The 13,210-nt window shown below is 43.5% G+C and overlaps 1 protein-coding gene across 1 annotated transcript; it reads right to left on the bottom strand.

The window, feature by feature from the left end:
• Positions 1-10,318: 10,318 nt before the first annotated feature.
• On the bottom strand, positions 10,319-12,586 carry LOC125785850 (B-cell receptor CD22-like). The gene is made up of 5 exons (XM_049470031.1): positions 12,480-12,586; positions 11,296-11,498; positions 10,946-11,197; positions 10,585-10,845; positions 10,319-10,323 (listed from the first exon to the last, which is right to left on the bottom strand). The coding sequence occupies exons 1-5, from the start codon at positions 12,584-12,586 to the stop codon at positions 10,319-10,321; spliced, it is 828 nt and encodes a 275-aa protein (XP_049325988.1).
• Positions 12,587-13,210: the final 624 nt, after the last annotated feature.

The raw sequence follows: 13,210 nt of genomic DNA, 5'->3' as shown, positions 1-13,210 counted from the left end.
TGGCTTCTTTTACGATCTCTTTTTTTTTGTGAGCCTTTGTTTCTTTTTGGATCTCTTCTTTTCTTTGTGGCTTCTTTTAAGAGTTCTTTTCTTTCTAATCTCTTTTCTTCAATACCCACTGTTACCGGTCACCCCTCTACAAAGGTGTGACGGTGAACTGAGGTTTGGCTGGGGTTTTTAAGCTGTGTTCACAGCTGAGCCTGATCTGAACTAATTACCGCTGGGGATTCTGGGACTTGGAGTTTTTTTGCCCCAGATCCACCAGCTCTTCCACCGCAGTGTCCAGGCCCTCTGCTGGTGGTTGGCGGCACATGCCGCTTTCTTACACAAAATGTAGATATTTGCATGGATTTTATATTATTTTGATTAAAAACAACCAATTTCATTAGATTAATTTGGCTTTTAAAGACTAGAAATCCAGTACACATATCAGAAAATCTTTCAGCGGTGCTTTTTGATGACTTTTTGGAACGCATGACCAACCAAACCCAACAAAAAAATAAAATTCCATAGCCCAAGCATATCTGAACCAACAGCAATCAATGTAGCCTTTTTAAATATTTAATGGGTTTGCTGTGAAAGAGCCTGTTTAAAAGGTTTTTCCACGATGGGTGAAAATGTGTTGGTCATGAGAACATTGTCCCATGACAATTATAGAGCCAGTAAACCCTAAATCATATTTTTTTCATTAAAAGCTGAAATTTGTTTCTTTGAAGTAATAAAATATACCAGTCCTGCTGTCACGAGTTGACCCAGGCAGGGAGACGAGGAGGCGGACACAGGTGCAGGTAAGGGCGATATAAATAAATAATTTATTAAATAAATAACAAAGAAACAAGGAAACAAGCAACAAGTAAACATGTAACAAAGAAACACAAATAACCAATAACAAACTAGAGATAATAATAATGATAAACAAACAGGGAATATATACAAGGAGCTAAACTAGGAATAAACACAAAGAAGGGGTATGTACAAGGAACTAAGGAACACGGAGCTAAACAAGAGACTAGAAAAACCAAACAAGAAATAAACAAAACTAAACAGGGCAGGGATATATTATACAAGGGATATACTAGAAACAAAACACTAAGCAGAGGACTGGGAAACGAGGAAATAAACAAGAAACTAGAAAACATATACAAGAGATTAACTGAGGAAAACACGGGCAAAGACTAGGGCTATGGAACACGGAAGAACACGGAGAGACAAAACAACAGGGGAAGGTGCAAAGACCGACCGAGACAAAGTGGCAAACGAGGGCTATATATAGCAACACAAACACACTAGAATGGGAAACACCTGGGGAAGGGGCGGAGCTACAAATGAGACACAGGTGGAAAAGTACTGAGACGGGAGACACAGGGGAGCACAGGTCACGTGGGGAATGCACAAGAGACACGAGACAGGGCTAAGACATGACAGAAGCCTCCCCCTAAACGCGCAGCTCCCGAGGCGCGTAAAAACGAACCCCGGGGGCTGGCGGCGGGGAGAGGCCAGGGAAAACAAGAGACGAAACTGGGGACTGAAACGGAGACAGGACAGAGGACAGAGACTGGACGGGAGACTGAACAGGGGACTGAACGGGAGACGGAGACTGGACGGGGAACGGAGACAGAACGGGAGACTGGACGGGGAACTGGACAGGAGACGGAGACTGGACGGGGAACTGGACAGGAGACGGAGACTGGACGGGGAACTGGACAGGAGACGGAGACTGGACGGGGAACTGGACAAGAGACGGAGACTGGACGGGGAACTGGACAAGAGACGGAGACTGGACGGGACCGGACATAGGAACAGGGACGAGAACATCAACAGGGACAGAAACAAACACGGTGACTGGAACAGGAACAGAGACAGAGACAGAAACAGGAACGGGGACATAAACAGAGACAGGGACCAAAACAGGGAGAGACATGGGGACCAGAAACACGGGTGGGTGCCCAGGACTGGCAAATGTCTGAGGGGAAGTCCACGGAGCCAGCCTGGGCACAGTACTGGGGTGAAAGTCCGGGGGCCTCGGTGCCTGCCTGGGTACGTGGGGCCTGGGACGAAACAAAGTCCTGGGAGTAGGAACCGGTGGGGTGACGACTCGGGCAGCGGGAGCTGGCGCTGGCGGCGCGGCGACTCTGGCAGCGGGAGCTGGCGCTGGCGGCGCGGCGACTCTGGCAGCGGGAGCTGGCGCTGGCGGCGCGGCGACTCTGGCAGCGGGAGCTGGCGCTGGCGGCGCGGCGACTCTGGCAGCGGGAGCTGGCATGGAGACTTGGGCAGCTGGCTCTGGCACGGAGACTTGGGCAGCTGGCTCTGGCACGGAGACTTGGGCAGCTGGCTCTGGCACGGAGACTTGGGCAGCTGGCTCTGGCACGGAGACTTGGGCAGCTGGCTCTGGCACGGAGACTTGGGCAGCTGGCTCTGGCACGGAGACTTGGACAGCTGGAGCAGACACGGAGGCTTGAACAGCTGGAGCAGACACGGAGGCTTGAACAGCTGGAGCAGACACGGAGGCTTGAACAGCTGGAGCAGACACGGAGGCTTGAACAGCTGGAGCAGCTTCTGCAGACACGGAGGCTGGAGCAGCTTCTGCAGACACGGAGGCTGGAGCAGCTTCTGCAGACACGGAGGCTGGAGCAGCTTCTGCAGACACGGAGACTTCAGCAGCTTCAGCAGACACGGAGGCTTGAGCAGCTTCAGCAGACACAGAGGCTTGAGCAGCTTCAGCAGACACGGAGGCTTGAGCAGCTTCAGCAGACACGGAGGCTGGAGCAGCACGCACAGCAGCATATGCAGAGTCTAGAGCGGCAGGAGTTCGGGGGCGTGGCTCAGCAGCCGAAGATGCCTCGTAGGTGGGCGTGTCCGCCGAGTGAGTTTCGGAGCTGGGCGTGTGGAGATCCAGCGCTGCTGCTGTGAGGCCTGAAGCCGCGGGTGAAACAAAAACCCGGACTGGATTTGTAGCCTCGCCGGTAAAGTCCATTGCAAGCAGCGCGGGGCCGCCGGTAGAGACCGGCGCGGGAAAAGTTTCTAAAATAGTCCCGGAGCACGGCTGGGTTGCCGCGGAGATAGTCCCAGAGAGCGGCTGGATCGCAGCGGCGGAATCCAGCTCTGCAGCCGCCATGAAAGCCAGCTCCTCAGCCTGAGGTGCTGGCGCTGCAGCTGTGGGGCTTGAGAGTGCGGTTGCCACAAAATCCCGGACTGGATTAGTACTCTCTCCGGCTGAGTCAAGCGCGGGGAAAGTCTCTGCTCGCGGCTGGCTCGCTGGGTCGGAGGTCCTGTAGCGCGGCTCGGCTGCTACCGCGGAAATCACGGGGCACGGTTCGGCAGCTACCGCGAGGAACACGGGGCGAGGTTCGGCTGCTACCGCGGGGATCTCGGGGCGCGGTTTCACAGCCGTCACAGAAGTCACGGAGCGTGGCTTAGCCGCTGAAGACGCTAGCTTGAGAGGCGCCGGGGATGCTAGCGCCTTAGCCACTGGAGAAGCTAGCTCTGGAAGCGCCAGTGAGGACAGAGTCTTGGCCGCCGGAGGAGCTAGCTTTGGAGGCGCCGGGACGGAGCGCGCCTTGGGAGGCGGACGGACGGGAGTCGGCGTCTGGAGAACCGGTGCTGCTTTAGTTCTCCCCGGGGTGGATGCCGCTTCCTCCAGGAACCAGGGTGGACACATGTGTGCTGGAGGCAGAACAGCCCCTGGAGGCAGCGGCAGACGAGCTGGTGTAGGGAGAAAGTCCTCCTCCTCCTCAGAGCTGCTGGGAGCGCACCCGAGAAAGTCCCACGGGTCCCGCTCCTTTAGCCTCGGGTACACGGAGGCACCGAGGCTAACCGCACCAACCCTTAGCGCCCCCCCAAGAAAATCCTCCCCGGAAAAGGGGTCTTCTTCCGGCTGGCGGGACCCCTTAGAGCGCCTACCCCGAGGCCTGCGGCGTCCATGAGGCCTCGAGGTTTCCTGCGCCGGGATCCCGCCTGGAGTACGGCGAATCGCCATTCTGGTGCCAGTCCAGGCAGAACCTGCTGTGTCCATGTTACGGTCGGTCTTTCTGTCACGAGTTGACCCAGGCAGGGAGACGAGGAGGCGGACACAGGTGCAGGTAAGGGCGATATAAATAAATAATTTATTAAATAAATAACAAAGAAACAAGGAAACAAGCAACAAGTAAACATGTAACAAAGAAACACAAATAACCAATAACAAACTAGAGATAATAATAATGATAAACAAACAGGGAATATATACAAGGAGCTAAACTAGGAATAAACACAAAGAAGGGGTATGTACAAGGAACTAAGGAACACGGAGCTAAACAAGAGACTAGAAAAACCAAACAAGAAATAAACAAAACTAAACAGGGCAGGGATATATTATACAAGGGATATACTAGAAACAAAACACTAAGCAGAGGACTGGGAAACGAGGAAATAAACAAGAAACTAGAAAACATATACAAGAGATTAACTGAGGAAAACACGGGCAAAGACTAGGGCTATGGAACACGGAAGAACACGGAGAGACAAAACAACAGGGGAAGGTGCAAAGACCGACCGAGACAAAGTGGCAAACGAGGGCTATATATAGCAACACAAACACACTAGAATGGGAAACACCTGGGGAAGGGGCGGAGCTACAAATGAGACACAGGTGGAAAAGTACTGAGACGGGAGACACAGGGGAGCACAGGTCACGTGGGGAATGCACAAGAGACACGAGACAGGGCTAAGACATGACACCTGCTTAAAACTTTTATGAACATTTCCTAACCTTTTAAAGTTAGGAACGCTTTTATTTCGGTCATTTCCGCCTCTGCAGTGCCTCTAAGGTTCCTGTACTTTGGTACGCAGACACTCTCAATATGCAAATCAGTCAATAATCAATAATACAGCCCCCCTGCTAACGTCCAATCATCTGCGTCTAATCGCCATCAGCCAATCAGCCAATTTTTGAAATGAAGTTGATTTTGTTTAATATAAACATCTAAAAATGTATACCTAAAAAAACACAATCTTGTGTTTTTTTCCCATAGAATGAAAGCAATCAACCCTGAGATCACCATCATCACCATCATTATTATCATCACCATCATCACCATTATCACCGTCATCACCATCACCGCCATCACCATCACCACCAGCATCATCATCATCATCATCATCATCACCACCATCACCACCTTCATCATCACCATCATCACCATTATCATCGTCATCACCATCACCACCATCACCATCACCATCACCACCAGCATCATCATCATCATCACCACCATCATCACCACCATCACCACCTTCATCATCACCATCATCATTACCATCACCACCATCATTATCACCAGCATCACCATCATCACAATCATCACCAGCATCATCACCGTCACCACCATCATCACCATCATCACCGTCATCACCATCATCACCACCATCACCATCATCATCACCACCATCATCATCAACATCACCCCATCACCATCACCATCATCATCACTACCATCACCATCACCACCATCATTATCACCAGCATCACCATCATCACAATCATCACCATCATCACAATCATCACCAGCATCATCACCGTCACCACCATCATCATCAGCATCACCATCACCACCATCATCACATCCATCATCACCATCATCAATCATCACCACCATCATCATCACATGGTAAACTAGAGGAGGAGCAGAATGGAATGATTGCTTCTGATCTCAGTATATTAAACTTTTTTATGCAAGCTTTAGATTTTCCTTCTTGTTTTTTATTTAAAAAGTCTGCATTTTAACCCAAATCCCTGAGATAATTTTACCTGCAGATTTCTATGTGCTCATTTTTTTAAAGCTTTTATTGTAAGAGGAATTGACGTAATGTATAAGCAGAGCTGAGAGCTTGAATTTTGCTTATGCTAAAAATAATGTGCAACATGTTCTTGATATGAAATGTGGAATTCTGTACATATTACCCAATTTAGAGATACTGGCTGAATAACACATTGTATATAACACAGTTATATAGGATAGGATGGACATGCTCTAATGCTCTAAATTAAGTGAACTAACATTAAAATGATTTGTTAAATCTTACAGCTGTAATAAAAATAATATACACATGTTAAACATGCCTCTGATTGTGTTATTTTATGTTATTTTATTTAAGAGTTATTCTAAAGAGCTAAAGAGATCATGGGTAATGTCTTGTTCTTTGTGAATACAGCAGGTCTCTCTGAGTTGTTTATGATGCTGCACATAAAACTCTTCCTCAACCTCCATTGTCTGCCGTAGCGAAAAAAAGGAAATCCTCAGAAATATGAGTTGATCAGGGAGACATTTGGTGTCGACATCAACCAGTGAGTTCATGGCCCTGCCCACCTCGGCTCAAGACTGCCCACAGGCGGAGCTTTCAGCTTTTGTTTACAGAGCTAGTTAGCGTTAGCTATAGTGAGTGAGTAACTGTAGTTTTAAATCGGATCTCCGGTTGATTCTGCGTTTTTCCGAGACCTTAAATATACACTAGGCAAGCACGGTTTGACAAGGCAGCACAACTCGACAGAACACCGGTCAAATCGCCACCATTCACATCGGATTTTATGATATAAAGCGACTCTGGGGCTTCAATGGGGTGAAACTGCCCGAACACCAAATCACCATGTCTGAGGTAAGAGTTTAGTAGCGTTAGTTTAGCTGAATAAAACGTTATTAATGCATTGATCACGTTTCTTTTAGGCTTGGTGTGATTTAACTTTAGGGTTTACTTAATCCAGCATTCAGTGCTTTATCTTAATAACCAAACCTGTATTTCTAAAAACATTTTGTCCTTTTTTCAGGTTTAGAGCTGTAAAATTGACTGTGTGGGGGAAGGCAGGTAGGTGTTCTCTGCTGCAGTGCTGTTAGCCAATCAGAGGCTATATGTTTGCATGTATGAATATTCATGATCGTCACTGTTAATCACACTGGACTGTACTACTGTGAAGCTCAGAATGCAGTTGGAGTTCAGAATGGATCTGTGATGATTGGTGTTCAGAGTAGGTGGTGAATAATAATGTAAATAGTTCCAGTATTTAAATAAAGACTCAGTAAAGTGATGGAAATGACCTTCTTCCCTCAGAAAATCAGATCAGATCTGCAGTTTGGATCACAGTGGGAGGAGGAGGAGGATTTCTTCTTCTTCTTCTCTTTATTTTGATCTTAATCTTCATCTCCAGGTCAGTAGAATTTAGTAGAACATGGTAGAACTTCATTTGGTTTATAGCATTGTGTTAAACACTGTAAGTGTTCTGTTGTTTCAGGATGAAGAAGAGAGATGCTGGATCTGATCAGGATGGATCAGATCAGGTAAAATATCCAGCAGAACACAATCCATCATATTTCAGTGATGTTTCTATTCAGTCTTCAGTAAATAAGATGTTTAGTATCTTTATAATGAATGATCTTCTTCAGGATGACGTCCAGTACGCCACCGTTACTCACAGCAGATCCAGACCTGTAGAGACTGCAGGTGATGCTTCCTCTGGAGCTCCTGATCATGATGATGATGTTCAGACCGATACAGTCAGGACTGGTAGAAATATACTATTTATACTGTCATTCCATCTCAATCACCATCAATATTGCACTATTGTCTTACGTATGTTTATTGTGTCTTGCTGTATTGAACATGTAGTGTCTCCCACTCTTTTATATTATAATTATATATCTATTTTTACTTATTTACTTATATTTATATATCTATTCCTCCCCCACACCACTGCACCTTGTTTTTGTCTCATGTATGTCTATTTGTGTTCCCTGCTGTATTGTACTCATAGTGTCTCCCATTCTCCTTTATTATATCTATTATCTGTACTTGCTGTAAACTTGGGAAGGAGAGTAACATAATTTCAATTCTCTGTATGTCCCGTACATATGCAGTACTGACAATAAAACTACTTGACTTGACTTGACTTGAACTGTTGTAAACATCTAAACACCTACCTATCTCAATTGTACCTGGCTGGTGGTGTTTTTCCTCCATATACTAATTCTAACCATTTGTTTCTTAGCTCTGAATTACTAGGTAAAGTATATAAACACTGATGTGTTATTCGCACAAATAACGCAGGAATTCAGCTCTGTCTGTGGGCGGTCCTGAGCCGATATGGGCGGGGCCATGAATACTAATTCACAGGTTGATGTAGACACAGTGCTTTTGCTGATCGAATCGTTTATAAAATCAGCCCAATAAGTCCAAACTTGCATTCGCCAACTTTATTTAAAAAGATGAAACAAATACAGTTTTTTAAATGCAAAGAAAAGAAAATATAAGTACAGTAGTACATGCCTTTTGTGGTTTTTAAGATGTGCAAGGTGTACTTTTCCCATCGTTACGGTAGCAAAGACACGCTGACACGCCCTAAACAAAGCTGTTATTTTTCCAGAAATAGTCTTAATCCACTAGTAGATATGTTTAATTGAAAGAGAGAGCGGCCCTATTGCCCTACGATCCAAAAACAAAAGAAGAGACAGAAGAGCAGAAGAAAAGAGAGTTAGAATAAACAGTAATGTATAATAGAATAAATGTGCCTCTCTTCAGCAGGTGAGATCATTCTCCAGGCTGATCTTCTTCTCAGTGTTGGATTCTCAGCGTCTGAAAAAGGAATAAAGTCAGTAAAGTGTATCAGAACTGGTCTACAGTCTCCCACCTTCACTCCAACAGTCTAATCTTCAGTCTGAGGAAATAAATCCAGGTTAGAACTCAGTCTGTTACCTGGAAGAAGGTACTTATGTTCTGTGTTAAAGTGTGATGATCTTTAAACTGTGGAACTCACTGCTAGAGTCTCGTACTCTGGAGACCTGGACTGAGGGTCCAGAGCTTCATAGGTGTCGTCAGTAGACCTGGCCTGAGCAGCCTGTGGGAGGGAGAGATAGAATAAAGCAGAAGATGAAAGAGAAGAATGAAAGATCTCCACTGGGTTTAGAGAGCTAGGAACTCTTTAAAGATCTAGAGGAAGGGTTTATGAAGAGACACTCACTGCGAGAGTCTGGTACTCATCATCAGAGGACCTGGTTCTGCGCTGGAGAGCTGTGTAGGTGGGGTCTTTAGCATTAGGGTCAGGGTTCTGCTGGGGGGACGGTTAGAGGAGATGTGGAGATCAGAATGATGGAGATCAAGAGTCTAAACTCATCAATCAGGATCACTTTCAACACTTTAAACCACTCTGATTCACTATAGAACACTGGTTTTGTTCTGTTTTTAGTTTTAACTCTTATATTTCAACTGCTCTCATGTATATAAACACGAAGTTTCCTCATTAACTTTGATTTTATATCATTGGCCTATGCTAGTTTTGCATTTATTAAGATAAAACACCATATTGTGATTTATCTCAAACAATGAACATTTCACATGCACAAAAATGCGTTTATTATATTTATTATATCACTTTTTCCAAAAATTCCCAGTTCTTTCTTTAGTAGTGTGCACTTGTATCCAGTCTGTTCCAAAATAACAAAGACAACATGAAAAATCTGTGTAAAATCCTTAAAAACCCATCAGGATTTACAGTATTTAAAATCCCCCAATCACTTCCCATCAACAAAAATAGCCAAAAACATTCAGAACTGAGAACTTTTTTATTTTTGTCTTCATAAATTGTCCACAGAACGAGCAAAATGCATCTGCTGGAATGAATGATGCCTAAATTAATGATCTAAATGAACTATAGCTCTTTACACAAGTTCACTTCCTCATCAGAACATCATATGAAATGATTGGTTATTCAGTCCCATAAAGTTCAAGAAAGTTCTACACAATTCTGGACAGATCTAGAAACTTCCTGATAGATCTCATAGTTCTAGAAGCTTCTCGAAGTCTAAACTCAATATCTATACAGAATATTTCTCAAATATTCAAAAAATAGATCAATTTCTAATATTTATTAAAAAGATCATGTTCTGTAATCAGAAGTTCTGATTCAGGTTCAGCTCTTAGATCAGCACCTTGGACAGCACCCTCACCTTTTCTCACTTATATCCCATAAACCTTACAGAGACACCTACTGCCCCCTACAGGACACAGTGTGGAATTACAGCATTACAGTGATTTTCTAAAGCAGTGTTTTAATTCTGGTTCTGGATCCACTGAACTGCAGCTTCTCCAGCACAACCTGTTCCATCACATCTGATCCAGATCATGAAGGAGATTAATTACTCATGTTTAATTGAGTTAGATTAGATGTGTTGATTTGATCTAAAGGAAATTACTGCCACCTCCTGGTGAACCTCATAATTACATGTGCTTATCAGTGATTAATAAGATAAATTTACCTGATTTGATCCAGTAACTTCAGATCCAGCAGCTCTTTTCTTCATCCTGTGATGAAGGAACACAAAACCAAACCTTTACACAACAGAACTTTCTGAATGAGGAGACTTAGAGCTAAACTGTACTGACCTGTAGATAAAGAACAAGATCATCAGAAAGAGAAGAAGAAGAAGAAATCCTCCTCCTCCTCCCACTGTGATCCAAACTGCAGATCTGATCTGATCTTCTGAGGGAAGAAGATCATTTCCATCACTTTACTGAGTCTTTATTTAAATACTGGAACTATTTACATTATTATTCACCACCTACTCTGAACACCAATCCACACAGATCCTTTCTGAACTCCAACTGCATTCTGAGCTTCACAGTAGTACAGTCCAGTGTGATTAACAGTGATGCTGATGATGCTGAAACTCTGTCCAGATCCTACAGGTGAGTCTCCACCATCTTTAAACCAGGTGTAGTTCTCCACAGGTGGGTCTCCATCACTGCTGCAGGTCAGAGTCACTGAACTTCCCTCCACTATTCCACCAGAGGGACTGATGGACACTGAGACGCTCTTTGGAGTATCTAGAGACAGATCTGACTTTAGCGTTTCTTGCTAATCTCTAATATCACTGTGTGGTTCAACCATTCCCAGAGTTTAGAGAAGAATGAGAACTTTACTCACGTCTGACTCTGAGAGTTTGAGCAGTAGAGGGGAGATGTTCAGATCCTCTTACAGCACAGCTATAACTGCCTGCATCCTCACTGCTGACTGTCTGCAGGTGGAGCTGCTGATTCTTCTGGATCATCTCTGTGGTTAAAGGACGTCCATCTTTGTACCAGATGAATGTTGGATCAGTCAGACTGCAGGTGGTTTTACACGTCAGAACTGCTGATACTCCTTCTGTTACTTCTCCAGGAGATTCTACATGGAGCTCTGAGACAAAGAGAGAATTCTCATAAAATTGTTTATTTTTTTACTGATATTGTTGATATTATTGAAATGGGAAAGACAATGAAAAAAATATAACTCACCGGTAACACTGAGGGCAACACCAGGTTTTCCAATCCACTTCTTTTTCTCATCTGCTTTGATTCTGAAGTTGTACTTGTGTTCATCCTTCCTTGTTACGTTACTCAGTTTGAGAGAGTAGTACGTTTTATTATCAGTTAAACACTCAACCCTGCCTGAGTAATCTGGATCTACACTCAGATCAGTCGGCTCTTCCTTGGAACCTCTGTATATCATACAAAATGTTTTTTTTAGTTCAAGTTTGCCTAAATCTTCTGGAAGTGTAAAAGTGCCTTTAATAAACACTGTAGATCCTTTTAAAGCACATATTTTCTGCTGTTCGTACGTCACAATCCACTCTGCTCCCGAAGCTCCTGAAACATATGATGCAGTAAAGATCTGATTACAGAGGCTGGAGATTCTGTAGATTACAGTTCTATGAAAATAAGGATAAAATTACATAATTGAGGGGATGTTCAGCTTTTACCATCAGAAAGTGTTAAACCTCCTCCCCTTTCTAAGACTGAGACGTAACAAAACACTTTACCTGAAGAATTAACTGCATTTACACTTATAATTCTTATATTTATTCTGATTCTGAGAGAAACTACAAAGAGAGAAAAGCTCTGAGTGTTCATCAGAGAGTCTAATTCTAGTCTAGAACAGTTTAATGATCAGTTCAGCAGTGATGGAGTTACAGTAGGATCTTCTGACTCACCAACAACCATCAGCAGAAACACCAGAAGAAGAGGAGGAGGAGGAGCCGTCCTGAGTGACATCACCAGCCTACACAACATCAAACAAGCAGACTGTTACAGATTACCTTTAATAGCCCACTAAAAGCATCCAGAATCCATAAATAAATACATTAATATACAATTTTACTCACATTTTAATACATAATTAACATGTTTTACTTAAAAATACACTGTATACATACATTTATATGTAGAGTACATCAACTTATAGAAATCATTTTAGCATTACCATCAATACTGATCCCTCTCATCCAGTGTTGAACTAGAAATAGGAATATTTGAGCACATACTATTTATTTTCTACAATTTGTTGAGAATATTGCAGAATAAACTACTGCAGTTCAGTAAACTGTTAAATATTGCTATAAATATATAAAGATTACAGAACATTTCAGACAGTAAAAACATATTCATCAATCATTTATATATTAAAATTAAACCTGTCTTACCTCTCTTTACTGAGCGTCGTCTGCAGTGTGAGAACAGCGAGTGAAGACTGAAGAAACTGCGCTGAAGTTAAAGCTGTTGAAGCTTGCGGTTTATTCCGGTCCTGCATTCGTATATATAAATAATTCTGTACCTACTTCCTGTTTACAGAACTGTCAAACTAAATGCACACAGTAATAAGCTGGTAGTGCTCTGCACACTCATTTAACTCAATTCAATTCAGTAGCTTTTTACCTGTGTTTTACTAAAAAAGCAAAGAAAGTGGACCTATATATTTACATTTTAAACAGGTTTTACATTTATAATTGGACTTTAAAAGCTTTTTCATTTTGATATTTTGGCCTCACTTTAAGTGCCTATTCTCCACTCCAAACATTTGAGTTTGGTTTTCAATGCTGAGCCAAGAGCAGTATTAGCATTAGCTGCTAATGGCACTAAGCGATAAACTCTTTTTTGTTCAGAGATATTATCTGCCTGTAGCCTGCTGCTAACCCCGGCCAGCACTGCTAGAGCAGTATTAGCATTAGCCACTAACTGTGCTACATCTTTTGCCGTTCAGTGTTACGCGGGAGACGGAGGGATGGACGTAAGTGCAATATATACTTTATTAAACAAACAAGATAAAATAAAACAATAAACAAAACGCGGGTAACGCAAAAAACATACAAAAAAAACAAGGCTAGGATAAATATAAACTGAGAAACACTGACTAAGAAACTAAGACAAGGATACA

The sequence above is a fragment of the Astyanax mexicanus genome, chromosome 21 (assembly GCF_023375975.1).
Source record: "Astyanax mexicanus isolate ESR-SI-001 chromosome 21, AstMex3_surface, whole genome shotgun sequence".
Taxonomy (NCBI): Eukaryota; Metazoa; Chordata; class Actinopteri; order Characiformes; family Acestrorhamphidae; genus Astyanax; species Astyanax mexicanus.
Note: the sequence above shows the minus strand (reverse complement) of the source record. Positions and strands in the feature narration are given on the sequence as shown.